We start from the raw sequence: 27,401 nt of genomic DNA on the forward strand, positions 1-27,401 counted from the left end.
GTACATTACATTTGAATTTGATAGCTGTAGTGTCTGGGATTATGCAGTGACTTTAGTAAAAATGGTTTGAATTCACATTGTAGCTTTGTTTCATTTCCTTATTAGACCAAATGGGGAGATCCCCTGGATGTGTCAGTCAAATTCCAGTCTGATTTTACTGAAACGCTAAAAAAAAACGAAGTTATGAAACACTGTGGAAAGTATTTAACAATTCGCCACGCATAGCACTGTAAGTTTTGGCCTAAAAGCCCTGACCAGAAAGCATTTTCCCAGATTGCAGCTGGCTCACTCACTTTTTTGCCACCCTCCATAAAGGCCAGTTTTATACTAAGCTCTTTTTATAACTGATTGTACCCCATTACTCAACTCCTAGCCACTAAAATCTGTAGGTACTACAAAATGATCATTGCCTTCTCTGTGGCTTCTCTAACATCTCCTTCATGTTTGAATGCTGTGTTTTGAGGGACAGCGCTTTGTTGACAGAGCCTGGGTGGTGTGATGCGGTTCCCACTTCCAGCTGTGCTCACTGGGATATCCAAACACTTGGACACTATTTGTACCCTTTACCTAATCATTGCATTTGTATTTAATCTTTTTTATTTTTTCTGGAAAATGTGACAGCAAATAGATCACAGGTGGAAGCTAATGGTGTCCTTTTAACTAGGTGTTAAACTGGGTGGGAGCTCCTGCACGTTAAGTTGAGATCCTGCACATATGGTAGAAATGACACCTTGGGGGAACTGAGTTCCCTTCCACTGGCCAGCAATGTAACACATTAGATACAAATGGAAAGTAGAAAGTAGGACCCCCCCCCCCCCCCCCAATTCCCAAATCCCAATTTAACCCCTGCTGGTAACGATAACTGTGTTCATCTGTTTAAACTGGAAACTTCCACAACATTGGTTGAACACTTATGCAAGCAACAGATTTCCTTATTTTCTTATAAATATTTTCTAACATACAGTACATATAATAATACATTTTGAGTGTCAGGGTTTCAGAATTAAATTTCAACCAAAACAAATGGACAATTTGTATTTCAGTAATTTGTGAGAATTCAATCATTCAAACAAATTCGATTTCACAGGAAAAACTGCTACTTATTCCAGTCAAAACTACTCTGTATTGGCACCACAAGGGATGATCCCTGTTACAACTGTTAAGAACATTTTTGTGATTGTTTAATGCTTTATGCCACTGCTTATGCCACAGGTGAATATGTTGTCCAAATAAAGATCAATTATAAAATGTATTAAAATAAACAATAATGAAAAAAAACTTGAAGTAAAACTCTTCACCGACTGGTTTAGTCATTGTGAAAGTTCCCACTTCTCACTCAGCATGTAGTTGTTCAGCCATTCTGGAAAGTTGGTAAACCGGCATTGAGAAAGGCCTTCCCGTATGGTATAAAGGGAGATCTCTTGTCATGTACACAACAAGGCAACACAAGATCGTGGACACAGCACAATGCTCCGCAAGGTATTACATCAAGTTAGTGTTTAACTTTGATTTTCACAATACTTTGTGACACAGTTCAGTATAGTACATGTCAAATACTTATTTGCACATAGTGAATGCTATTCTATTATGTAAATAACAAATAAATTAGACTTCTGGGTTCTGTAGCTACTCTATACTGATATATCTAAAATGAAAACTTGGGATTTACTGCTGTGTGGATAACAATGAAATGTGAAATCTCTGTCTTTTCCAGCGAGTGACGGAGAGTTTTGGTGCAGCCATCTCCAACCTCAACGTGGCTCACCTGACAGATACAGTAATTCACAGGAGTAAGAGGATGATTCTGGACACACTGGGAGTGGGGCTGCTAGGGACAAATACAGCAGTCTTCAGCAAGGCTCTCAAGTACAGCCAGGTAAACTGTACTACAGTAATATACTTCATAAAAGAACAGGCAGAATAGAGAGGGCTCCGTTTCAGACAACCAACTTTTAATATGCCAACTTCAATATCTCAGCACATAGAGAACAGTATTGTTATAGTTTTAATATAGTATTTAAAGTGTGTTTTTAATTGAAACTGAACATTTTAAACAATATATTTTAGCTATGGCATGTGTTTATTCTTTCTATTTAACTTTTTTTTTTTTTTTTAAACACAATATACATGATAAACCACTTTAATATGTATAATAAATATGAATATATCATAGATTTTATATAGCAGAACAAAAAAAACATTTAACACAGCAAACAAACTAATAGGCAGACTTCACAAGCAAACCCTTGTATCAAGTACAAACCAATCCATATATACCATGCTATAACCCCTCCAGTTGTGTTTGGCACTAGTTATGGAAAATACCCCTGGGGATACAATATTTACAGTACAGGCCAAAAGTGTGGACACACCTTCTCATTTAATGCATTTTCTTTATTTTCATGACTATTTACATTGTAGATTCTCACTGAAGGCATCAAAATTATGAATGTACACATATGGAATTATGTACTTAACAATAAAGTGTGAAATAACTGAAAACATGTCTTATATTTTAGATTCCTCAAAGTAGCCACTGTTTGCTTTTTTGATAGCACTGCAAAACCTTGGTGTTCTCTCAATGAGCTTCATGAGATAGTCACCTGAAATGGTTTTCACTTCACAGGTGTGCCTTGTCAGGGTTAATTAGTTGAATTTTTTGCATTATTAATGGGGTTGGGACTGTTGTGCAGAAGTCAGGTTGATACACAGCCGACAGCCCTATTGGACAACTGTTAGAATTCATATTATGGCAAGAACCAATCAGCTAAGTAAAGAGAAACGAGTGGCCATCCTTACTTTAACAAATGAAGGTCAGTCAGTCCGGAAAATTGTGAGAACTTTGCAGTTGCAAAAACTATCAAGCGTTACAACGAAACTGGCTCCCATGAGGACCCAGGAAAGGAAGACCAAGAGTCACCTCTGCTGCTGAGGATAAGTTCATCCGAATCACCAGCCTCAGAAATCGCAGGTTAACAGCAGCTCAGATTAGAGACCATGTGAATGCCACACAGAGTTCTAGCAGCAGACACATCTCTAGAACAACTGTTAAGAGGAGATTTGTTTGGGCCAAGAAACACAAGGAATGGACAGACCAGTGGAAATCTGTGCTTTGGTCTGATGAGTCCAAATTTGAGATCTTTGGTTGCAACCGCCGTAGAAAAGGTGAACGGATGGATTCTACATGCCTGGTTCCCACCGTGAAGCATGGAGGAGGTGTGATGGTGTGGGGGTGCTTTGCTGGTGACACTGTTGGGGATTTATTCAAAATTGAAGGCATACTGAACCAGCATGGCTACCACAGCATCCTGCAGCGACATGCCATCCCATCCGGTTTGCTTTTAGTTGGACCATCCTTTATTTTTCAACAGGACAATGACCCCAAACACACCTCCAGACTGTGTAAGGGCTATTTGACCAAGAAGGAGAGTGATGGAGTGCCGCGCCAGATGACCAGGCCTCCACAGTCACCAGACCTGAACCCAATCGAGATGGTTTGGGGTGAGCTGGACCGCAGAATGAAGGCAAAAGGGCCAACAAGTGCTAAGCATCTCTGGGAACTCCTTCAAGACTGTTGGAAAACCATTTCAGGTGACTACCTCTTGAAGCTCATCAAGAGAATGCCAAGAGTGTGCAAAGCAGTAATCAGAGCAAAGGGTGGCTACTTTGAAGAAACTAGAATATAAGACATGTTTTCAGTTATTTCACACTTTTTTGTTAAGTACATAATTCCACATGTGTTCATTCATAGTTTGCCTTCAGTGAGAATCTACAATGTAAATAGTCATGAAAAAAAAGGAAACGCATTGAATGAGAAGGTTTGTCCAAACTTTAAATGGTTGTAAAATAGTAAGTCCATCTCAAAAGTTTTAGATTCAACCTTATTGTCATTGAAAAAGTACAAGTTCAGTACAACAAAATGCCTTGGAAATATTTGTATATGCTACCTCTGATTTGTGCATAAGAAGCAGCTTATTTCGGATTTGCTTTAAATGTTCCTTTGTCTTCATTTAACCTGATATCATGTGAAACAACGTCATTGCAAGCAGGTGGACCCTATTCAAGTAATTATGTGACTTCTAAAGATTTTGTGTGCACCACAGCTCATTGAGGTGTGTCATGGGGGGGGTGAATTCTTGTTATTGTCCACTCTGTACTTCTCATTCATTTAGGCATTTTACTTTTGTGATGATCAGTGGCAAAAACGAAAATATTTTTCTATTTCATTTTGTAACACAAAAAATTTACAATTTCAAGAGGGGTAAATAATATATATATATATGCCTGACCAAAGGGAGGATGGCAGTGGATCCTTCTGACTTGATGAAAGTGTTTATGATGTTTATTCATAGGGGTTCAAATCAGTGGAGCGAAGCAATGTGTGGGGAGGATCAGGGCTGACACTTTCCCCCCAGTATGCTGCTTTTGTTAATGGTGTAGCGGTAAGATATCTCACAATCTGTACACCCCCATACTGTACATTTATCAAGGGATTACTTATACAATGTGCCTTTAAATTGCATTATTATTTTCAAAACTCTTTTTACTTATATTTCTCTATGGTAAATAAAAAGATTTTGTCTAATACTTTCTGTTTCATCGATCAGTGTTATGTGATTCAGAACAGATTTGCTAAATGTGCCTCAGGAGCTGTCCAAATTCAGCTCTTGCAAACCTGTTGTGGAGTTATTGTACTTAGGCCATACTTTGGACATCAGGAATTTGGGAGAAAAAAAGTATTATACTTCAACTGGGTTGTGGTTCAGATACATAGTGTCACAGTAGCAATTTTATAATGAAACATTTGAACGTTTTGTTTACCACTTTAAGGTGGTTGCAATGGTTAGAAACAAATGCATTTAGTAGGCATCAGAATTACGTCATGTAGAACTTCATTCTATTTATATCTTAATGAACCTCAGGTGCATTCTATGGACTTTGATGATACGTGGCACCCTGCAACCCACCCTTCGGGTGCAGTGCTCCCTGCCCTACTGGCCCTGGCAGAGACTCTGCCCACCCAGCCCTCTGGCCTGGACCTGCTGTTGGCCTTCAGTGTGGGCACTGAAGTTCAGGGCCGACTCATGAGGTTCTCCAAGGAGGCCCAAAACATACCTAGAAGGTTTAAATGAAACTTCCAAGATTAATTTGGGGATGTGGGCATGTAATAATTATGTTTGTAATTTATTTTGTACTGGGCACAATGTCATAATACAATAAAGTCAAATATATTTGATTAGGCAATTGAATTATATAAATACAGTAATACTGTACATTTAAAAGAAAATGGGGGATCAGGTTTAATATTATACAAAGAGGATCAGAGTTTTTTTTGTGACATAAAGAAATGTATTCCTAAATTGTATTTCACATGAATTAACTGATCAACTGAAATAAAAATCAGCTTCAGGGTCTGATATTTTCTTCCAACCCTTTTCTTCTCCCCTAGGTTCCACCCTCCTGCTGTAGTGGGAGTAATGGGAAGTGCAGCAGCCTCAGCTAAGCTCCTAGGCCTCTCCCCGGCCGAATGTGTCCATTCCCTGGCTATTGCAGCCTCCTCCGCGGGGGCCCCCATGGCCAATGCATCTACCCAGACAAAACCCCTCCATATTGGCAATGCCGCCTGCAGAGGCCTGGAGGCTGCCCAACTAGCCCGTCTTGGTCTGAAGGGGAACGAAACCATCCTGGATCATGAGTCTGGATTAGGGGTATTCTACTCAGACTATAGGCCCTCAGAGTTCCCTCATCCTGGTAGTGGATTTCAATGGGTTCTGGAGGACCAGGATGTGGCCATCAAGCGCTTCCCAGCCCATCTGGGAATGCACTGGGTGGTGGATGCTGCCTTGGCAGTCCGGGCAAAACTCAGAGCCTCTGGAGTCCTTGACCTTGGTCAGGTCCGTAAGGTGGTGCTCCAAGTGCCTCCATCCAGGTACATCGACTGCCCCTTCCCAGCCACTGAGCACCAGGCCAGGCATTCATTCCAGTTCAGTGCCTGCACAGCCCTGCTAGACAACGAGGTGTCCGTGGGCTCCTTTAGCATGCTTCAGATTGACAGGCCAGCTCTGAGGGACCTTCTAACTAAGGTCAGAGTTGAGAACCCTGAAGACAACCACCCAAGCTTTGACAAGATGTACTGCGCGGTGAAAGTAGAGATGGAGAATGGTGAGAAGATCACAGCCAAGTGTAATACTTTCTATGGCCACTGGAGAAAGCCGTTGAGTCAGGAGGATTTAGTGGGAAAATTTGAGGCTAATGCCTCCACTGTGTTAACCCAAGAAGGATTTGAGGGGGTTTTGGACATTATAACAAATTTAGAAAAGAGTCCAGACTGTATAGCGTTGGGATCATACCTTCAGATGACCATTCCAACAACCTGTTTCTACAGAGAAGCATGTCTAACCAAAATTCCAGCGTTGAACTAAAACGTATGCTTTGTCTGAAAAGACACAAATACATAGCGTCACAATTGACAACAATAATGTATAAATAGGATGATTTTAAGCATAAATTCAGTCTTGTCCAAAATTGAGACTTGTAAGACTTTAGGAGATATCAATATTTCCATTGAAATGTACAGATTTTTGTAGTGGCTGAAAGGTTGTTTTAACAAGGACATTGCCAATAAAAACAATTGCCATTTTGATGCAGTCAGCTGGGTAGGACTTTTATGGTTTGATTTCTGTGTATTAATAAAAATAAAATAAAAACATAATACTTATTGGCTGATCCTATCTGATGACTACCATAGACATAGTTAATTTGGAAGTCAAGTCCATTTGAATACATTAAAATAGAGGATGATTTTGATGGCCATGTTCAAAGTTTATTTATGAAATGCACCGAATAACATAGTCATCCTCTACAATGAAATTCTTGTGACATGGCACACGACATAGTAGTAAGAATAGTAGTAAGTAAAAATATAGCAATAATATACATAAAGTAAACTAGCAGCAATAAAATAAAATAAATAGTAGGATGGGGAATATGAACAATATGAGTGGAAGTATTGAATATTATATGTACAATGGGTGTATTATGTTTATGAATGGTACATACAAAAGATGTATATTCTATGTATATTGAATGGATTTCATGGATTTTACTACTAGGACATTTTGGGTCCTATATTCATTTCTGTACCAGGTATCATGAAGTATTGTATACCCTAGTGATCACAACCCCCTCAGCTACAATAAAAACACATAAAAACAGACTTCTGGGCCTCTATTTCCACACTTTTGATATGAAGCCCCTGCAATACAGCCTGCAACCCCTGGCTTGTAAGTACACCAAATAGCCATTACATTAGCAGCAGAGGACCGGTAGCACAGTTTGTATGAAACTTTACTTACAAAATCAGTAAAATATCCAAATGTTTTCCAAAAACCAAAGAAAATCCCCATAGTATGTTGACAGAAGAACATTTTATTATCATATTTATAATACAAACAACATAATACAGTGCTATAGATCATAAATAGTGATGTACTTGTAATCCGGACTGGTGTTGACACCAATTTCTTCGTTAGAAGAAATTATATAGAAATGCACACTACGAGGTGAAACGCTTCACAAGGATGCCTAGATATTATCTACAAAATAAAAAATAAACTGATTCCAGCGATTATAATTTTCTTTATATTATGCAAATGTTAATACTATACAAATGGATTCAGACTGAAGAGGGTCAAACCTTTTGCCACTACAAGCCTCTATACATTTCTACGGAAATATCCTCAATGTCCTAATATCTTGCAAGTCTCAGTTTTTGACACAAATGAACCTAGACTCCATAACAGAAAACTTAAAATTGTGTGTCTTCTTGCATTCTCTATGGTTATACAACCTGACCAGAGCACACTAACCGCTTCCCTAGTCCATTGCAGCACAACAAAATAAATTGGATGTGTCTGGGTATATCCGTGTATAAAATACTTTTAGAAAATAATTAGGCCCTAATGCACATAGCATTGAAAAATAAACTGTTCTAAGGTACAGACAAAGTGCTTTTCCAAATCAATGTTGCTAATTATTTTAACTAGTCTGGACACTTAGATTTTTGTCTTCATAGGGTTTTTCCTGGCTCAAAATTAGACAAAGGTAGTACTCCAACCCCTGCTACCCCACAAGCCACTGGCCGCCCTTCTGATATACAATGCATTGTAAAAAAAAAAACATTAGTTTTGAAACTGTCCTGTTGTCCATGTCCACTTGAGCAGCTAATGCACACTACAATGTCCTCCCAAATAGCAACCAAAGTAATGCATCTATTCTTTACATTAACATGGTACATATTTAAACTTTTTTTTTGTTGCATTTGTGGGCGTTTACCCTTGTGTGTTTACTTTTAGTTCTCCTCGGTCTATAATTATTCACAGTCAATATTATTGTTGTCTATTTTGGTTGTTATAATATCCATCCATCCATCTTCTTCCGCTTATCCGGGGCCGGGTCGCGGGGGCAGCAGTCTAAGCAGGGATGCCCAGACTTCCCTCTCCCCAGACACTTCCTCTAGCTCTTCCGGGGGGACACCGAGGCGTTCCCAGGCCAGCCGGGAGACATAGTCCCTCCAGCGTGTCCTAGGTCTTCCCCGGGGTCTCTTCCCGGTGGGACGGGACCGGAACACCTTCCCAGGAAGGCGTTCCGGAGGCATCCGAAACAGATGCCCAAGCCACCTCAGCTGACCCCTCTCGATGTGGAGAAGCAGCGGCTCTACTCTGAGCTCCTCCCGGGAGACCGAGTTTCTCACCCCATCTCTAAGGGATCGCCCAGCCACCCTGCAGAGAAAGCTCATTTCGGCCACCTGTATCCAGGATCTTGTCCTTTCGGTCATGACCCAAAGCTGTTGACCATAGGTGAGAGTAGGAACGTAGATTGACTGGTAAATCGAGAGCTTCGCCTTGCAGCTCAGCTCTTTCTTCACCACGACAGACCGATACATTGACTGCATTACTGTAAAAGCACTCGTGAACAAGACCCCTAGATACTTAAACTCCTCCACTTGAGGCAGGCACTCTCCACCAACCTGAAGTGGGCAAGCCACCCTTTTCCGATTGGGGACCATGGCCTCGGATTTGGAGGTACTGATTCTCATCCCCACTGCTTCACACTCGGCTGCAAACCATCCCAGTGCATGCTGAAGGTCCTGGTTTGAAGGGGCCAACACGACAACATCATCCACAAAGAGCAGAGACGAAATCGTGTGGTCCCCAAACCTGACACCCTCCGGCCCCTGGCTGCACCTAGAAATTCTGTCCATAAAAATTACGAACAGAACCGGCAACAAAGGGCAGCCCTGCCGGAGTCCAACGTGCACTGGGAACAAGTCTGAGTTACTGCTGGCAATGCGGACCAAGCTCCTGCTTCGGTCATACAGGGACCTGACAGCTCTTAGCAAAGGACCCAGGACCCCATATTCCCCAAGCACCCTCCACAGGATGCCGCTAAGGACACAGTCGAATGCCTTCTCCAAATCCACAAAACACATGTGGATTGGTTTGGCAAACGCCCATGAACCCTCCAACACCCCGTAGAGGGTAAGAGCTGGTCCAGTGTTCCACGGCCCGGACGAAAACCACACTGTTCCTCCTGAATCCGAGGTTCTACTATCGGCCATATTCTCCTCTCCAGAACCCTGGCATAGAATTTCCCGGGGAGGGTGAGAAGTGTAATCCCCCTATAGTTGGAACACACCCTCCGGTCCCCCTTCTTAAAAAGAGGGACCACCACCCTGGTCTGCCATCCCAGAGGCACTGTCCCCGACCGCCACGCGATGTTGCACAGGTGTGTCAACCAAGAGAGCCCCACAACATCCAGAGACTTGAGGTACTCAGGGCGGATCTCATCCACCCCCGGTGCCTTGCCACCGAGGAGTTTCTTGACTACCTCTGTAACTTCAGCCCAGGTGATGGACGAGTCCACCTCTGAGCACTCATCCTCTGCTTCCTCTATGGAAGACGTGACGGCGGGATTGAGGAGATCCTCGAAGTACTCCTTCCACCGCCCGACGACATCCCCAGTTGAGGTCAACAGATGCCCACCTCTACTGTAAACAGCATTGGTAGGGCACTGTGTCCCTCTCCTGAGGTGCCGGACGGTTTGCCAGAATTTCTTCAAGGCCAGCCGATAGTCCTTCTCCATGGCCTCACCGAACTCCTCCCAGGCCCGTGTTTTTGCCTCTACAACCACCTGGGCTGTAGTCCGCTTGGCCTGCCGGTACCCGCCAGCTGCCTCAGGAGTCCCACAAGCCAACCAGGCCTGATAGGACTCCTTCTTCAGCTTGACGGCATCCCTTACTTCCAGTGTCCACCACCGGGTTCAAGGATTGCCGCCTCGACAGGCACCGGAGACCTTACAGCCACAGCTCGGAGCGGCCGCTTCGACAATGGCGGTGGAGAACATGGTCCACTCGGACTCAATATCTCCAGCCTCCCTTGGGATCCAGTCGAAGCTTTGCCGGAGGTGGGAGTTAAAGATCTCTCTGACAGGAGACTCGGCCAGATGTTCCCAGCAGACCCTTACAGTACGCTTGGGCCTGCAGAGTCTGTCCAGCTTCCTTCCCCGCCATCGGATCCAACTCACCACCAGGTGGTGATCAGTTGACAGCTCCGCCCCTCTCTTCACCCGAGAGTCCAAGAAATACGGCCGCAGGTCAGATGAGACGACAACAAAGTTGATCATCGACCTGCGGCCTAGGGTGTCCTGGTGCCACGTGCACTGATGGACACCCTTATGCTTGAACATGGTGTTCGTTATGGACAAACTGTGACTAGCACAGAAGTCCAATAACTGAACACCGCTCGGGTTCAGATCAGGGGGGCCGTTCCTCCCAATCACGCCCCTCCAGGTGTCACTGTCGTTGCCCACGTGGGCGTTGAAGTCCCCCAGTAGAACGATAGAGTCCCCAGTCGGAGAACTTTCCAGCACCCCTCCCAGACACTCCAAGAAGGTTGGGTACTCTGCACTGCCGTTTGGCCCGTAGGCACAAACAACAGTGAGAGACCTATCCCCGACCTGTAGGCGCAGGGAAACGACCCTCACGTTCACCGGGGTAAACTCCAACACATGGCGGCAGAGCTGGGGAGCTATAAGCAAACCCACACCAGCCCATCGCCTCTCACGTGGTGAAGAGTACATCCTCTCTCAAGGAGTGTGGTTCCAGAGCCCAAGCCGTGCGTAGAGGTGATCCCGACTACCTCTAGTCGGAACCTCTCAACCTCACGCACAATCTCAGGCTCCTTCCCCGCCAGCGAGGTGACATTCCACGTCCCTAGAGCTAGTTTCCGTGTCCAGGGATCGGGTTGTCTAGGCCCCCACCTTCGACTGCCGCCCGATCCTCTCCGCACCGGCCCCTTATGGTCCCTCCTGTGGGTGGTGAGCCCACGAGAAGGCGGCCCCACGTCGCTCCTTTGGGCTGAGCCCGGCCGGGCCCCATGGGGAAAGGCCCGGCCACCATTCCTAGATGAAACCGGGCTTGGCTCCAGGGTGGGGCCCCGGCTGCGCCATACTGGGCGACGTCACTGACCTCAAAATTGTTCTCATCATAAAGGGGTTTTGAACCACTCTTAGTCTGACCCGTCGCCAAGGACCTGTTTGCCTTGGGAGACCCTACCAGGGGCATATAGCCCCAGATAACATAGCTCCTAGGGTCACTCGGGTACTCAAACCCCTCCACCACGTTAAGGTGGCAGTTCATAATATTCCAAGAAAACACTTCTTTAAATACTTACAGATAAGGAGCTTTGTTCTTTCTTTGCAGAATCAATCATTAAACTTGCTAGAACTTTCTTCTTTGGAGGAATTAATTTCCAAGAACTGCAATAAGAAAGGATTAATATAATTTTTTTACAATTGGCCTGCATCAGGGGCTACTGAATCAACAACCTCGAAACTGGAATTATGGAAGGTGGGATTGAGTGAGGATATATCTGAGGATGAATGGAGACAAGTCTGTAAAAACTCAGAAACAGTTAGGTAAAGTTAGCTTAAGACTATTTCAATATAACTGGTTGATGCAGACTTACATAACTCCTGTCAAACTTAATAGGTTTAATAAAAATATCCCTGATACACGCTTTAAATGCAGAGAGGCTCTAGGATCATTTGTGCATTGTGTTTGGGAGTGCAACATTATTAGAGACTTTTGGGTGGAAGTGATTAAGATTACAAAGATAATTTCATCCTTGAATATTCCACTAGATGCAAAAATGATTTTGCTGCATTTATTTTCAAAGAATCTTAAACTAAATTCTCAGCAAGCTAAAAGAATGATAGCTCTTAGCTGGAAAAGGTCTGATCCAACAGTTATTGGAGCTTGGATTAACGCCATGGCACAGTGTATGGCCCTGGAAAAAATAACATTTTATTAAAAACAAATTGGATGTTCATGAAGAAATATGGAAGCCTACATTATGGAATTACTCCATTAACAACAATAATATTGGTCATTTCTTACAGGAGGTGCAAATGTGTATTAGTGTATGTTTGTTTTTTTTTTGTTTTCTGTAACGTTTATGTGTAAAGTACCGAATGTATATTTGGTTTTTGGGTACCTTGCAATTTCCGTTTTGTATTTAGATTGATTCTCTTCTGAGACTTTTGAGTATTTCTATATAGGAGAAGAGAGTGATGTGTTCTCTTGTTGGGGTGGGAAATGACAGACAAAATGGGGAAAAAAAATTCTGTTACTTCTCTTATATTATCAAAACAATAAACACATTGTTCAAAAAAAATAAAAGAAATATGTGCATTAAAGTTAATTTAGTGTTTGGCTGACCGACACTGTTTAAGAACAAAATTACAAAATGAAACAGCTTTGGAAAATTTCCCTAAAATTTAGGAAGTTAATCAAGATGTTATGTTTGTGTTTCTCATAAGGTAGTTGGCCCATAACCTTTAAAACATGATACATTTGTGTGCTGTAGATGTGCTAATACAATCGCCCTGGTGTTTGGAGCAGGTAGAACACTGCAATATGGGCTGTTTTTTCCCAATAATAGTTAAACAGACATTCCCCTAGAGGGCAATTTGTTTAATTTGTGAGGTATGTCCCACCAAATTACTGGAGTTTATAAATACATGATAGCTAATTTCATTGACCTGAGAAAAGATTCTGAAGTGTAATCAAAATTGAAAGCTGTTTAGCTTTAAAATACATTTGTCAATGGGTTATATGGTTTATAATTCCTTCACACAAGTGACCATGTTACACATTTGATGTCTTTAATTGTGTTTTCTTTTAACATGTTCATTTAGATTTTTTTGTTATGAATATACAGTATCCCACACCTCGAATGGATTCCAGATCCATCCCTATTACTAATTCTCTATTTTTCATCTAGGGCATCTGTGCTCTATTTTTCTGTCCTGTAATGATGGCCAGTGCGGGTTCAGGATGGCGCCTCCTGTGACCGTATTTGTCATTTTTCTGCTTTCACTCATGGTGTCACTTTCCATTGACTAAATGAAGTGAAAGCAGGGGGGATGTATGATATGATAATTTATTATGATTGGAAAGAGTTGAGCTTAGGGCTCAAAGCAAATCAAAATGTATGAAGAGTTAAATTAAAAAACGATTTTTTCTGTTTGCATAGTTATAACAGAGCATTGGCATCTGTTATGTTTTACATTTTCCATTCTTAGGATTTGTTATAATTTTTTTTATTTGGAAATTGTTTTGTTTGATGTAAGGTCTAAAATGTTAATTGTGGTATAGCATAGTTGTAACCATTTTTGATTTGGTTAAGCAATGTCAAGTCTGATCAGACAGCGGAATCTCATTCTACTGCCAGGTGCTAAAAATAGCACATTGAATGAAACATCAACAAAGCCAGTTCTGGATGGGAAAGGAACTTTAACATAGACTTTTATGGAAACTTGTCTGAATAGGGTGTATGCTTCCCTCTGATAATGGAACTTCTGAGAACCACATGTTTTCAGGACTGATCTATTTTCTTCATTGTTGGGAGTTGACGGAACAATACTCAGTGGATGAAAGTCCAATGGACTTTTGAACCACACTAATCGTTGTTTTGCAGTTATACTTTCAACAGATCGGGACATCACAACCCCTTTTCTGATAATACATTACATCACTGACTGGACACAGAGAACTGAGTGTGTGAGTACCAGTAACATGTTCAAGAAGGATTTCTTCAACCAGACTGGTCGAATCTGTTCCAAATCTTCCTGACCACTCACATGGCAGAGCAATGCCAGGGTCAGATCACTTGGCTTCTCACACCATTCCTAGATGAATCATCGGCAGCGAGACAAGATGAGAATCCTGAAGGACTCCACATACCACAGGTCAGAGTACCACGGGCCATTTGACTGGACAGGTCACATGGTCCCCAACACAGTGGAAGACACTGTTATGGTGTTAATCTTGAATTAGCGAGGTGTTGGAAACTCACTACTGTTAGAAATCGGCGGTTACGTATAGTGGTCAAATAATGTAGAACCCCTATCAAAGTTTATTGAAATATTGCAGCACAGATGTCATTTGGTGAACGTTCCATTATCTTTTCACTGTAATGTTAGTTGCCAGCTAGCCTATACATTAAGGGTGTTTCTACCTAGCAAAGATCATATTTCTAGAAGTTAACCCCCTAGCACAGATCATGTTTCTAGAAGTTAACCAGTGTGTACAAATTATGTTCTAAAGAACAGATTTTACATCATGTTGAATAACAGAAAAATCTGCAATTGTCTCATGTTGTGCTGGTCTTACAGATAAGCTTAGTACTTTCCTTGTCCTGAAAAGCTGATTATAGCCCAGGGGGAAAAAATCATGTTTTATTTTTTGTATTGTAAAAATCCCCAGTAATAACATTGTTATTAGTATTAACTGATTGAAAGCAGCTCACATTAAAATTAAATTAAACATTGAATAATAATTGCAAACTAGGGGATATAAAAACAAATGCATAAATCAAGTTAGATTGTTTGCATGGTGTAACTCTACATACCTCTGCTATAACTGCAGTAAGGGCAATGGTGGCTTTGTCCACATTGTGCCTCCTGCAGCTTTTACTTATGCTCCTGGTTTTTTCAGAAGTTTCTTGTATCTGAGTTGTATAACACAAAAAAAACCCATTCATGATAATTTGTTATTCATTGGTTTCATTGGGTTTCCCTGATGAATTCACACTACATGTATTCTTCATACCCTAGTAAGTAATTCTCGATTGCCATGTTCCAGCTTATAATGTCACATTTTTTGTTATTATGCAATGTACAGTCTTGAACTGGAGCCAATTGAGTGGATGGCTTAGAAAGCGCTGCTGACTATACCCTCTAATTTCCCCTGTGAATTTGCGCTTTTTATGGATTCTTTATACCCTAGTATGTAATTCTTGAATGCCATGTTCCACCTTACAACGTAATTTTTTTTGTAAATAAACTACCTCGCTAATGTGTGAACATAAGGATGGTGATTAGTCGTGAGCCTGCTGGAGGGAGCCATAGTCCAGATTTATACAATTCTTTCATTTCCCCTCTGGATACTTACCTCCTCATAATAATAAACTCTGGCCATACGTAACTAGTTAAATAAACCCAGAGGAAATGGGATTTTACGTTATATTTGCGCTTCATTTGACGACAGGGTTTATACACAGGGTGTAGTTTTAATTAATGGATTAGGTATCGTAGTAGTGGTGTCAGTTAAGCAAATTATATGTGGGTTTCTTGTGGGTAGATATTGCTCAGATACATTATTCTCTGATCTAGACTCCAGCACAGAGGATGGCGGTAATGCACTATTACGTGCCAACCGCCGAATAAACATCATAGGCGAAGAAAAAGAGTTAGTAGCCTACCCATGTAGCCTACCGTTACAACAAAGCCACGTGATTGAAATACGGAAGTACTGCAACACAAATCGATTTTTTGAGATGAGACCAACTGCAGTTTTACTGTGTCCATTTCTCTTTTTCAGTTTTCTGGAGATTGCACACTGCCATGTTGCCAATAGAAACCAACTATGGCCAGTTCCTTACAGGTATTTTGTGCTATGTTACTTTTGATTCAGTGTTATCTCAGATTAAATGGGTTACATAGCAATCTTTGCTGTAGGTATATATGTTCTATGTAAATTATTAACTTACAAGCATTGTGACACTAACAGGCGATTTAATCATCGTCCTGTTGCGGACTCCTATTGTGAAGCCAAGTTCCCCTTCTGCCCCGCCGGCGACAGGGATGGTATGATCCCCTACATGAATAATTGGGATGTCCTCTCAGTTTTTCGACTACAAGCTCCAGTTTGGGAGTTTAAATATGGATCCCTCCTGGGTAAAATGGTATGTTTGGTTTCTTCGGGAAGTTGCAATGCTGTCATACATACTTTGTAAAATGATGTAGTGTGTCTTCCTGCCCGTGACGTTTCAGATAAATACATTCATTGTGCATTACAAATCTCTTGTACATAACCAATTTGATTCACTCCTAGCATGTCATGCATGATGCCATTGGGTTCAGCAGTGCTGAGACAGGGAAGAACTACACGATGGAGTGGTATGAGCTCTTCCAGCTGGGCAACTGCACCTTTCCTCACCTGAGGGCTGAGAATAGCGCACCCTTCTGGTGCAACCAGGGTGCTGCATGCTTCTTTGAGGGGATTGATGACATTCACTGGTCTCAGAATGGCACTTTGGAGAAAATAGGACAGATCTCAGGTAGGCCTGTCACAATTATTACACAATCGCCTGATTGCGATTATTTGAGCTGACTGGCAGGATTTTGCACAGTATTTAGATTACACAATCATATGTTTCCATTCCAATAAGGGAATTTTACACAATTTTAGAAATGTTGCAATAGAAGTTGAACTAGTTGTCTACAACAGTTGGTTTAAGTTGACTGCAATCCTTTTGAACAATATCAGCTTCCACAATCCTATTTTAATTGAACTAACAGCATTTTATGCAAATGTTAGAAATGTAGCAAACAAACAGAATGCCAATTAGTTGCATCTCCAACATCACATTTAAAGGAAAAGTTCACTATTTTTGAATCTGGGGCCTATTTACTGATTATCTGGCATGATCCTAGTTTGTAGAGACATTTTGTTTTGTAAATTATTTAAGTTTTGAGTTGTCCTGAAATTATGCCAAAACGGTCAATGGTTATATTCTATGTGAAACCAAACAATTTTTTTCGTAAACAATGCATTACCTTACAATATCTTTAAACTTAGCTAAAAGCCCGGTGCTGTTTCAAAACAGCTGAACTACGGTGCTGACCCTATTGGAGCTAACTAGCAAGCAACAAGCACAATTTATACATTCATAATTTTTTTTAAGAATGTGCAGTGCCGTATTGTATTAAAAAAATGACATCTAGCTAACTCTCCAAAAGACAGGCCATAATTCTGGAATGTTACCAGTCAGAGACAATAACTGACATGGCCGTTCCCAACAGTATCAAAATTGTGCCAATGCTTCGTATTAGTAATAATTTCAGTACCTCCCCATACTATTCCTGCAGAACGGGACTTAAGACAGAAATGTCCAAATAGCGATTATCTGCCTACTTAGAGAATTGTCCGTTTGGTCCCTCCAGCCTCTTCTTACAGTTTCTTTGGGGTCATGGAAGGTTTCCAAAACTGCCCGGTTGATAAGAGCTTGAAAGTCAATGCCATCTGTTGCACATGCTGGAGCCTCATCCACAGACACATCAAGGTTCTCGATAGCATTAGGTAGCAATAAATCCCACTCCTAAAGTGAGTTACAGTTTTGTGAACAAAACCGGTTGCTGGTTAAAGCCTTGTCGCAGACATATTCGCGTCTGTTTACCAGCAGCTAATACAACTTGTTGCCATTTGTTTTTGAGCTTGTAGTCTTATACTAGCTAATGTGCGCTACAGTTTTGCCGGATAAATCCTTCTCACAGACAGATTTGTGTTGTTTTACTAGCAGCTAATACAACTTGCTGGCATTTTTGTTTGAGCTCGTAGTCTGATACTAGCTAACATGAGTTACAGTTTTGTAAACAAAGCCGGTTACGAATACAGCCTCCTCAAAGACAGATTCATCCATGCGGCAGCTGCTTATACATTAGTAGTTAATATAGGACATATTCTGGTTTGATTGATTGACAGGTGGGCTGGACTTCCGGTTTGGAAGGTGGGACTTCCTGTGTGATATATGCTAGAGAGTGTAACTTCCGGCATGACGTATGTTCCGGGGTGGTACTTCCTATGTGACGTACAGTGGGGAGAACAAGTATTTGATACACTGACAATTTTCCAGGTTTTCCCTCTGACAAAGCATGTAGAAGTCTGTATTTTTATCATAGGTTACTCTTCAACGGTGAGTGACGGAATCTAAAACAAAAATCCAGAAAATCACATTGTATGATTTTCAAGTAATTAATTAGCATTTTATTGCATGACATGACATGCCTTGGCTGTGTGTTTCGGGTGGTTGTCATGCTGGAAGACCCAGCCACGACCCATCTTCAATCCTCTTACTGAGGGAAGGAGGTTGTTGGCCAAGATCTCGCGATACATGGCCCCATCCAACCTCCCCTCAATACGGTGCAGTCGTTGTGTCCGCTTTTCAGAAAGGCATCCCCAAAGAATGATGTTTCCACCTCCATGCTTCACGGTTGGGATGGTGTTCTTGGGGTTGTACGCATCCTTCTTCCTCCAAACAGTTTAGACCAAAAAGCTCTATTTTTGTCTCATCAGACCACATGACCTTCTCACATTTCTCCTCTGTAACATCCAGATAGTCACTGGCAAACTTCAGACGGGCCTGGACATGCGCTGGCTTGAGCAGGGGGACCTTGCGTGCGCTGCAGGATTTTAATCCATGACGGCGTAGTGTTACTAATGGTTTTCTTTGAGACTGTGGTCCCAGCTCTCTTCAGGTCATTGACCAGGTCCTGCCGTGTAGTGCTGGGCTGATCCCTCAGCTTCCTCATGATCATTGATGCCCCACGAGGTGAGATCTTGCATGGAGCCCCAAACCGAGGGAGATTGACCGTCATCTTGAACTTATTCCATTTTCAAATAATTGCGCCAACAGTTGTTGCCTTCTTACCAAGCTGCTTGCCTATTGTCCTGTAGCCCATCCCAGCCTTGTGCAGGTCTACAATTGTATCCCTGATGTCCTTTCACAGCTCTCTGGTATTGGCCATTGTGGAGAGGTTGGAGTCTGTTTGATTGAGTGTGTGGACAGGTGTCTTTTATACAGGTAACGAGTTCAAACAGGTGCAGTTAATACAGGTAATGAGTGGAGAACAGGAGGGCTTCTTAAAGAAAAACTAACAGGTCTGCGAGAGCCAGAATTCTTACTGGTTGGTAGGTAATCAAATACTTATGTCATGCAATAAAATGCAAATTAATTATAAAAAATCATACATTTCTGGATTTTTGTTTTAGATTCCATCTCTCCCAGTTGAAATGTACCTATGATAACAATTACAGACCTCTACATGTTTTGTTAGTACGAAAACCTGCACATTCGGCAGTGTATCAAATACTTTTTCCGGGAATTGTCGGGAAGTTAGTGTGACTGCGACTGCGCACTTCGACTGACGTACAACCCTGAAGCCCAGCCTTAAGCTAACAAAATCCTCAACACAGCATAAAATCAGAAAGTCTGCCTGTGACTATCAAGCAGCTGGCAGACTTTACGGAACATGTCTGAAGAATACAACCAACCAGAGTTTGAAGAACCAAAGGCTGAGGACTGGCTGGGTGATGCTTTGGATGACAACGCTGAATCCGGCTATGTTGCCCCGGACACTGACCCCTCGATTCAACCATCTTACCCACCAAGAAACTGCAGAATGGGTAAAGACTACAAATATCGTTATACTGAAAACTTTCCCCTTCTTTAGCCGTAAACTTCAAATGAATTGCATTGATACGACTACAGAAAAGAGCATCTTTAGGGTCAAGGCGCTCTGGAGCATCAAAGGTCTTCAAGAAAGCTTGGATATCTGTGGATGTGTTTTTAAGCTGATTCCACTCGCACTCCCATATGTACTTAACATGTACGTTGTGTTGTTCTTTTAAAGATTCAAGCTTCGCCAGCCATTGCTGGTGCATCAACCCGTACTGAATCGTTGATCTCTGGGTTGGTGCTTGTTAAACAATAACACTTTGGGTCACCATGCCAGAAACAGCCTAGAAATTCATAGGCTGTGCACACACCATTGCGTTCAGCGTATCCATCAACATAGTATGCCCCAATTTTCATTTCACCCCAGTTCAGGGCATGCTGTATCAATATATTCTCATCATAGGCCTCATTCAAGCCATTGGATTGAGCTGTTAGAGAATGTCTTCGGACAATGATTGTAGTTGTTTGAGGGGACCAATGCAATTGTGTCAAGGAATCTATTGCACAAGATTTCATGGAAGCTGAAGCAATCGTAATTGATCAGAAGGGGTCAACACCACCACATTCCAGGAACTCAAGTCTGTAACACATACAACCCTTTCTCAAGATGACCACATCATTCATGCGGTAAGCCTTTATTTCATCTTTCATGACAAAGGTGTCCATGGAAACCGTTTCGTACCATTGCAAAAAAAAAAAACATCTTTAGCCATCACGGTATTCACACCATAGTAATGTGGTTCCGGATGGGGGCCCACATAGTTTTCATTCTCCTTGACCTTATCAATGTATCTCTGATTGAATGTGCTATCTGTAAAAATTATGAGCTTGCCACCATTAGCAATAAGTGTTGTTACCAATACTGTTGTTAACAAGGTGTTGCATCAAAATGTAACCATCTAAACCTTACAAGTTGTGTGCTATGAAGTTGTAGTCAGTATATTTCGGTTGCCTAAACCATTGGAAAAAAGCAGCGACACAACCATCTCCGGACGAACACCACGTCTCGTTATCACAGCTTATTCCACACACAAAATTTGCAGTGTGTATACCATTCACAGGATTGGAAATTGTCTCAAAATCATAAAATATGTAGTGCTTACTGGGGTCCTCTGGTTTAGATATTTTTTTTTTAAAACACTGATCCATCCATTTCAGCCGCCTGTATCCGGGATCTTGTCCTTTCAGTCATGACCCAAAGCTCATGACCATAGGTGAGAGTAGGAACGTAGATTGACTGGTAAATCGAGAGCTTCGCCTTGCGACTCAGCTCTTTCTTCACCACGACAGACCGATACATCGACCGCATTACTGCAGAAGCTGCAGCGATCCGTCTGTCAATCTCCCGTTCCATCCTTCCCTCACTCGTGAACAAGACCCCTAGATACTTAAACTCCTCCACTTGAGGCAGGCACTCTCCACCAACCTGAAGTGGGCAAGCCACCCTTTTCCGACTGAGGACCATGGCCTCGGATTTGGAGGTACTGATTTTCATCCCCACCGTTTCACACTCGGCTGCAAACCGTCCCAGTGCATGCTGAAGGTCCTGGTTAGAAGGGGCCAACACGACAACATCATCTGCAAAGAGCAGAGACGAAATTGTGTGGTCCCCAAACCTGACACCCTCCAGCCCCTGGCTGCGCCTAGAAATTCTGTCCATAAAAATTACGAACAGAACCGGTGACAAAGGGCAGCCCTGCCGGAGTCCAACATGCACTGGGAACAAGTCTGACTTACTGCCGGCAATGCGGACCAAGCTCCTGCTTCGGTTGTACAGGGACCTGACAGCCCTTAGCAAAGGACCCAGGACCCTATGTTCCCGAAGTACCCTCCACAGTCGAATGCCTTCTCCAAATCCACAAAACACATGTGGATTGGTTGGGCAAACTCCCATGAACCCTCCAACACCCCGTAGAGGGTATAGAGCTGGTCCAGTGTTCCACGGCCCGGACAAAAACCACACTGTTCCTCCTGAATCCGAGGTTCTACTATCGGCCGTATTCTCCTCTCCAGAACCCTGGCATAGACTTTCCCGGGGAGGCTGAGAAGTGGGATCCCCCTATAGTTGGAACACACCCTCCGGTTCCCCTTCTTAAAAAGAGGGACCACCACCCCGGTCTGCCATCCCAGAGGCACTGTCCCCGACCGCCACGCGATGTTGCACAGGCGTGTCAACCAAGACAGCCCCACAACATCCAGAGACTTGAGGTACTCAGGGCGGATCTCATCCACCCCCGGTGCTTTGCCACGGAGGAGTTTCTTGACCACCTCTGTGACTTCAGCCCGGGAGATGGACGAGTCCACCTCTGAGCCCTCATCCTCTGCTTCCTCAATGGAAGACATGACAGCGGGATTGAGGAGATCCTCGAAGTACTCCTTCCACCGCCCGACGACATCTTCAGTTGAGGTCAACAGCTGCCCACCTCTACTGTAAGGTAAAACACTGATGATTAATTTCAACAGTCAGATCCACATAACAATTGGAACACGTTAGCCGTGCGCTTGTGTGGTTTATAGTTGTTAATACTAATGGTATATTGATAACCACAATCGACATAGTATTTATTCTGGTCACACCTGCTAACCCAATGACTTGCACCTTTGTGGAACTTCAAGCCTTTATATTAGCCATATCAAAAGTCAGAATACAGTCCGGGCACTGCTTTTTGTTCCGAGGCTGGGTATGACGATGTGTTTGAAGACCGTGATCACCGAGGCTGTTAAAACCTGTATAACACCGTTCACAGAATACCTTTCTGGCTCATGATGCCATAGAAATGGTTGTTGTGTAAGTACACAAAGACAGTTCTAGGATGTTGGTCCTCGCTGTTTTGAAACTTAGTAAAACCCCCATCGCGAGCTTGGTGAAAGAAAACAATTTTACACCCTCTCATTTGTTCAAACCGGACAATATTGGTGAATGTCACACAATCATCTAATGCTAAACCAGCATTTGTATGTAGCTCAGGGCGGCCTCATCATATGTGTACTGTGGTTTCAACATACCCAAACAAATTGAAAAGCACGTAGAATCATTATTCAACACCACAAATTAATGCCTTTTTTTGTGATAATCTGCTCTTGTAATAGTGTTCCCCCACCCTCACGGTTGTTGACAATTTGCACCACTATCTCTAGTGATTCATCAACCAAACGTCTGAAGCTCTAACAATCAAAGTATCCAAGCCTTCCATAATGCGAGCATAGAATGCGACAAAATCATCAACTTCACCAATATTTTGGAAATGTACAAACTGTCGTAATTCCACATTGTGAAATTGATTCCGTTGTATCACTCTAACATCAACATCACCAGCCTGTGTTAAAGATCTGAGCCTTTTAAAATCAGCTGGGTTGTTGTAATGAGTATGCGTTAGAGAGTTTGTAGGGGACTCATCTAGATCATCCAAAAATTGTTTACATCTAATCTTGGTTAACATCTGTGGATTAATGCCTGTATCACTGTGCAACAATGTATTGACTTGCTCATGTGTAATCTGTAGATTAAGAGATTCACAGTTTTTTACTTCTTGATGGGGTGACCCTGGTGCCGACATGAGGGGTCTTTTCACTGTATTGTGGTTAGGGTTAGGGTATTATCTATGGGGGTGTCAATGTGTGCACTTGTGTTAGAAAATCCTTTTTACATGTTGTGATGGTAATTCCATCGATATGGTTATAAACCATCTATTACATACACACTACATATCGTAACATCTTATGCCTTGGGAATTCCCGAACCCTGGCACCCTATTATTAAACATTGGAGTTATCGTTACTGATCTTAACATCGAATGTTTGGTGAATTCAACATCCCTGGAGCCCTATTGTTAAACATCAAAGCCACCATAAATTACAAAACGCACACCCCCGGTTTGTAAGTTACAACCCCTAACATACGTCACACAGGAAGTACCACCCCAGAACATACGTCACGCTGGAAGTACCATCCCGGAACATATGCCACACCGGAAGTCCAATCCCTGCATACATCACACAGGAAGTCTATCTGTCAATCAATCATCCAAAGTGACAGAAGCCATCCTAACTACTTCTGCCCTATGATAACAATAGACAATGATTAAAACTCATTAAAAAACTGCCCTTTTACAGCGTTTATGTGGTGTTACCAGGAAGGGTTACTAACACCAGTGACGATTTGGAGAAAAAAAATATTTTACAAATTGGCTGCCATGTGTCAGACCACACGTCTTCATTGTCATAGAAAAAGAATTTAAATATTCAATGTATTACATTTTTATGTTACATTGTTCACCCCCAAGTCTATGTAAATGTGTAACACAAATGACAGACTTAAAAGCTTTGTGTAAAATTCTAAAGGGAATCATGACATTTTAAACAAATGAAGTAAGACATCTAAATTACCATATGCCTTGGTCCACTGTACTTCATCCAATGACCTTGTGACCCTGGTTGAACTACAAAGAGTCAGTGCAATATTTAAAAATATACATGTTTGAGTTGCATTAACACCAATGACATAATTTGGCCTGACTAATATTTATTTTATATTATTAATAGTAATTAGCTATTTTTGACCATTTTAATGTTCTATTTAGTATATGAAATGTTAATGTCAATGAGATTTAATTCATGAAAAAAATCTGTGAAAATGTGTCTCCAATTCCATGTATGATGAAAGTGACAAGACAATTTCTTAAGACAATCTTTTCTTACTGCTCCAATGTTACCATGACAATGTTTATTTGTTCAGATCTACTGTACAATCTCTGAATCTCTTTACCTTTCGCATAAATAGATTAGCGTGACATACTTTTTGCATGCTATAATTTTTTGGTATGATAAAGATTTATTATCTCCCATCAGGTGGCCAGTTCAATGAAATGGCCAAGTGGGTCCAGGACGACAACCAGACTGGGATTTATTATGAGACGTGGACAGTCCGCTCAGACCCCAGCCCAAACTCCACTTTGTGGTTTGATTCCTACGATTGCTCCCAGTTTGTCCATCGTACCTATAGGTATCTGACTCAACAAGGAGCAAGACTTTCCAGCCGATCCCAGACCAAGTACACTAAGATCTACCTATACAGCGGGGAGCCTACTTACTTGGGGGATGATGATTCAATTTTCAGGGAGCCTTCTGCAAAGCCCCTTGCTGAAGAAATACGCAAGTTCTATCACCCTTTCCGGCCACACCAGTCGTACATTGACTTAGTCCTTAGCCTCGTAGAGGCTTATCACAAGGTGGTGGAAGAGAAGAGCTTCTACTTGTACTATAACTTTCAGTATTGGCACTTGCCTATGAAGTATCCCTATGTGCAGATCATGTATGAAGAAGTACCTTTGCCTTAAATATTTTTTGTTGTTGTTTTCAGCCAATTGGCAGCACAGACACTTTGATTGAACCTTTTGAAGATTGAATGTTTCGTGTTGTCATGCTCCTTGGGGTTTAAGGCCAGGTGTTTTATAAAAGCACTTTGTGACATCTGCTGATGTAAAAAGGGCTTTATAAATAATTTTGATTGATAGTCAGAGATGAACAGAGTAAACTGCCGTATCAATCTTGCACAACAGTGTGAATTGTGAGAAAAGATACATGCTGTTTTGATTCTGCGGCTATCAGATTTCAGTATTGGGAAGTTTATATTGCAATTAACTGATGTGCAATACAGAGTTGTGCTCATACAGTGGGGAGAACAAGTATTTGATACACTACTAATTTTGCAGGTTTTCCCACTTACAAAGTGTGTCATTTTTATCATAGGTACTCTTCAACTGTGAGTGACGCAATAAAAACTCCAGAAAATCAGATTTGTATGATTTTGAAGTAATTAATTTGCATTTTATTGTATGACATAAGTATTTGATACATCAGAAAAGCAGATCTTAATATTTGGTACAGAAACCTTTGTTTGCTATTACAGAGATCATACGTTTCCTGTAGTTCTTGACCAGGTTTGCACACACTGCAGCAGGGTTTTTGGCCCACTCCTCCATACAGACCTTCTCCAGATCCTTCAGGTTTCGGTGCTGTTGCTGGGAAATAAGGACTTTCAGATCCCTCCAAAGATCTATTGGGTTCAGGTCTGGAGACTGGCTAGGTCACTCCAGGACCTTGAGATGCTTCTTACGGAGCCACTCCTTAGTTGCCCTGGCTGTGTGTTTCGGGTCGTTGTTATGCTGGAAGACCCAGCCACGACCCATCTTCAATGCTCTTACTGAGGGAAGGAGGTTGTTGGCCAAGATCTCGCGATACATGGCCCCATCCATCTTCCCCTCAATACGGTGCAGTCGTCCTGTCCCCTTTGCAGAAAAGCATCCCCAAAGAATGATGTTTCCACCTCCATGCTTCACGGTTGGGATGGTGTTCTTGGGGTTGTACTCATCCTTATCCTCCAAACACGGCGAGTGGAGTTTAGACCAAAAAGCTCTATTTTTGTCTCATCAGACCACATGACCTTCTCCCATTTCTCCTCTGGATCATCCAGATGGTAATTGGCAAACTTCAGAATGGCCTGGACATGCTGGCTTGAGCAGGGGGCTGCATGATTTTAATCCAATGGTTTTCTTTGAGACTGTGGTCCCAGCTCTCTTCAGGTCATTGACCAGGTCCTGCCGTGTAGTTCTGGGCTGATCCCTCACCTTCCTCATGATCGTTGACGCCCCACGAGGTGAGCTCTTGCATGGAGCCCCAGACCGAGGGAGATTGACCGTCATCTTGAACTTCTTCCATTTTCTAATAATTGCGCCAACAGTTGTTGCCTTCTCACCAAGCTGCTTGCCTATTGTCCTGTAGCCCATCCCAGCATTATGCAAGTCTACAGTTTTATCCCTGATATCCTTACACAGCTCTCTGGTCTAGGCCATTGTGGAGAGGTTGGAGTCTGTTTGATTGAGTGTGTGGACAGGTCTTTTATACAGGTAACTAGTTCAAACAGGTGCAGTTAATACAGGTAATGAGTGGAGAACAGGAGGGCTTCTTAAAGAAAAACTAACAGGTTTGTGAGAGCCAGAATTCTTACTGGTTGGTAGGTGATCAAATACTTATGTCATGCAATAAATCGCATATTAATTATTTAAAAATCATACAATGTGATTTTCTGGATTTTTGTTTTTAGATTATTATTTTTTGATTCCGTCTCTCACAGTTGAAGTGTACCTATGATAAGAATTACAGACCTCTACATGCTTTGTAAGTAGGTAAACCTGCAAAATCGGCTGTGTATCAAATACTTGTTCTCCACAACAATGACCCTAAGCACAAGGCTAAGGTGACCCTCCAGTGGTTACAGCAGAAAAAGGTGAAGGTGCTGGAGTGGCCCTTACAGTCTCCTGACTATAATATCATTGAGCCACTCTGAGGAGATCACAAATATGCGGTTCATGCAAGATGACCAAAGACTTTGCATGACCTAGAGGCATTTTGCCAAGACGAATGGGCAACTATACCACCTGCAAGAATTTGGGACCTCATAGACAACTATTAAAAAAGACTGCACGCTGTCATTGATGCTAATTGGGGCAATACACAGTATTGAGAACTAAGAATATGCAGACT

General features: G+C 42.2%; 2 protein-coding genes across 3 annotated transcripts; both read left to right on the forward strand.

Moving 5' to 3' along the window:
- Positions 1 to 1,439: 1,439 nt before the first annotated feature.
- acod1 (aconitate decarboxylase 1) lies at positions 1,440 to 7,243 on the forward strand. Of its 2 annotated transcripts, none has more exons than XM_010905687.3 (5): positions 1,440 to 1,479; positions 1,715 to 1,876; positions 4,353 to 4,442; positions 4,923 to 5,122; positions 5,450 to 7,243. In XM_010905687.3, the coding sequence occupies exons 1-5, from the start codon at positions 1,468 to 1,470 to the stop codon at positions 6,420 to 6,422; spliced, it is 1,437 nt and encodes a 478-aa protein (XP_010903989.1). In that variant the 5' UTR covers positions 1,440 to 1,467; the 3' UTR covers positions 6,423 to 7,243. The 2 variants fall into 2 exon arrangements, with proteins under 2 accessions (XP_010903989.1, XP_010903988.1); XM_010905686.3 differs by having other exon boundaries at positions 1,452 to 1,491.
- A 7,180-nt stretch (positions 7,244 to 14,423) lies between these two features.
- On the forward strand, positions 14,424 to 25,593 carry cln5 (CLN5 intracellular trafficking protein). The gene is made up of 4 exons (XM_010905685.3): positions 14,424 to 16,006; positions 16,133 to 16,307; positions 16,457 to 16,682; positions 24,708 to 25,593. The coding sequence occupies exons 1-4, from the start codon at positions 15,900 to 15,902 to the stop codon at positions 25,193 to 25,195; spliced, it is 996 nt and encodes a 331-aa protein (XP_010903987.2). The 5' UTR covers positions 14,424 to 15,899; the 3' UTR covers positions 25,196 to 25,593.
- The last annotated feature ends 1,808 nt before the right edge of the window (positions 25,594 to 27,401 follow it).

Source organism: Esox lucius, chromosome 16 (assembly GCF_011004845.1).
Source record: "Esox lucius isolate fEsoLuc1 chromosome 16, fEsoLuc1.pri, whole genome shotgun sequence".
Taxonomy (NCBI): domain Eukaryota; kingdom Metazoa; phylum Chordata; class Actinopteri; order Esociformes; family Esocidae; genus Esox; species Esox lucius.

What these genes read in the sequence shown, in the direction of transcription:
- acod1 (XM_010905686.3), top strand. Translation starts at nt 1,468, where the DNA reads ATGCTCCGCAAGGTATTACATCAA. An exon ending in TCCGCAAGGTATTACATCAA is followed by an intron (nt 1,492 to 1,714) that starts GTTAGTGTTTAA and finishes TGTCTTTTCCAG; the next exon opens with CGAGTGACGGAGAGTTTTGG. An exon ending in AGGCTCTCAAGTACAGCCAG is followed by an intron (nt 1,877 to 4,352) that starts GTAAACTGTACT and finishes GTTTATTCATAG; the next exon opens with GGGTTCAAATCAGTGGAGCG.
- cln5 (XM_010905685.3), top strand. Translation starts at nt 15,900, where the DNA reads ATGAGACCAACTGCAGTTTTACTGTGTCCATTTCTCTTTTTCAGTTTT. An exon ending in CTATGGCCAGTTCCTTACAG is followed by an intron (nt 16,007 to 16,132) that starts GTATTTTGTGCT and finishes TGACACTAACAG; the next exon opens with GCGATTTAATCATCGTCCTG. An exon ending in GATCCCTCCTGGGTAAAATG is followed by an intron (nt 16,308 to 16,456) that starts GTATGTTTGGTT and finishes ATTCACTCCTAG; the next exon opens with CATGTCATGCATGATGCCAT.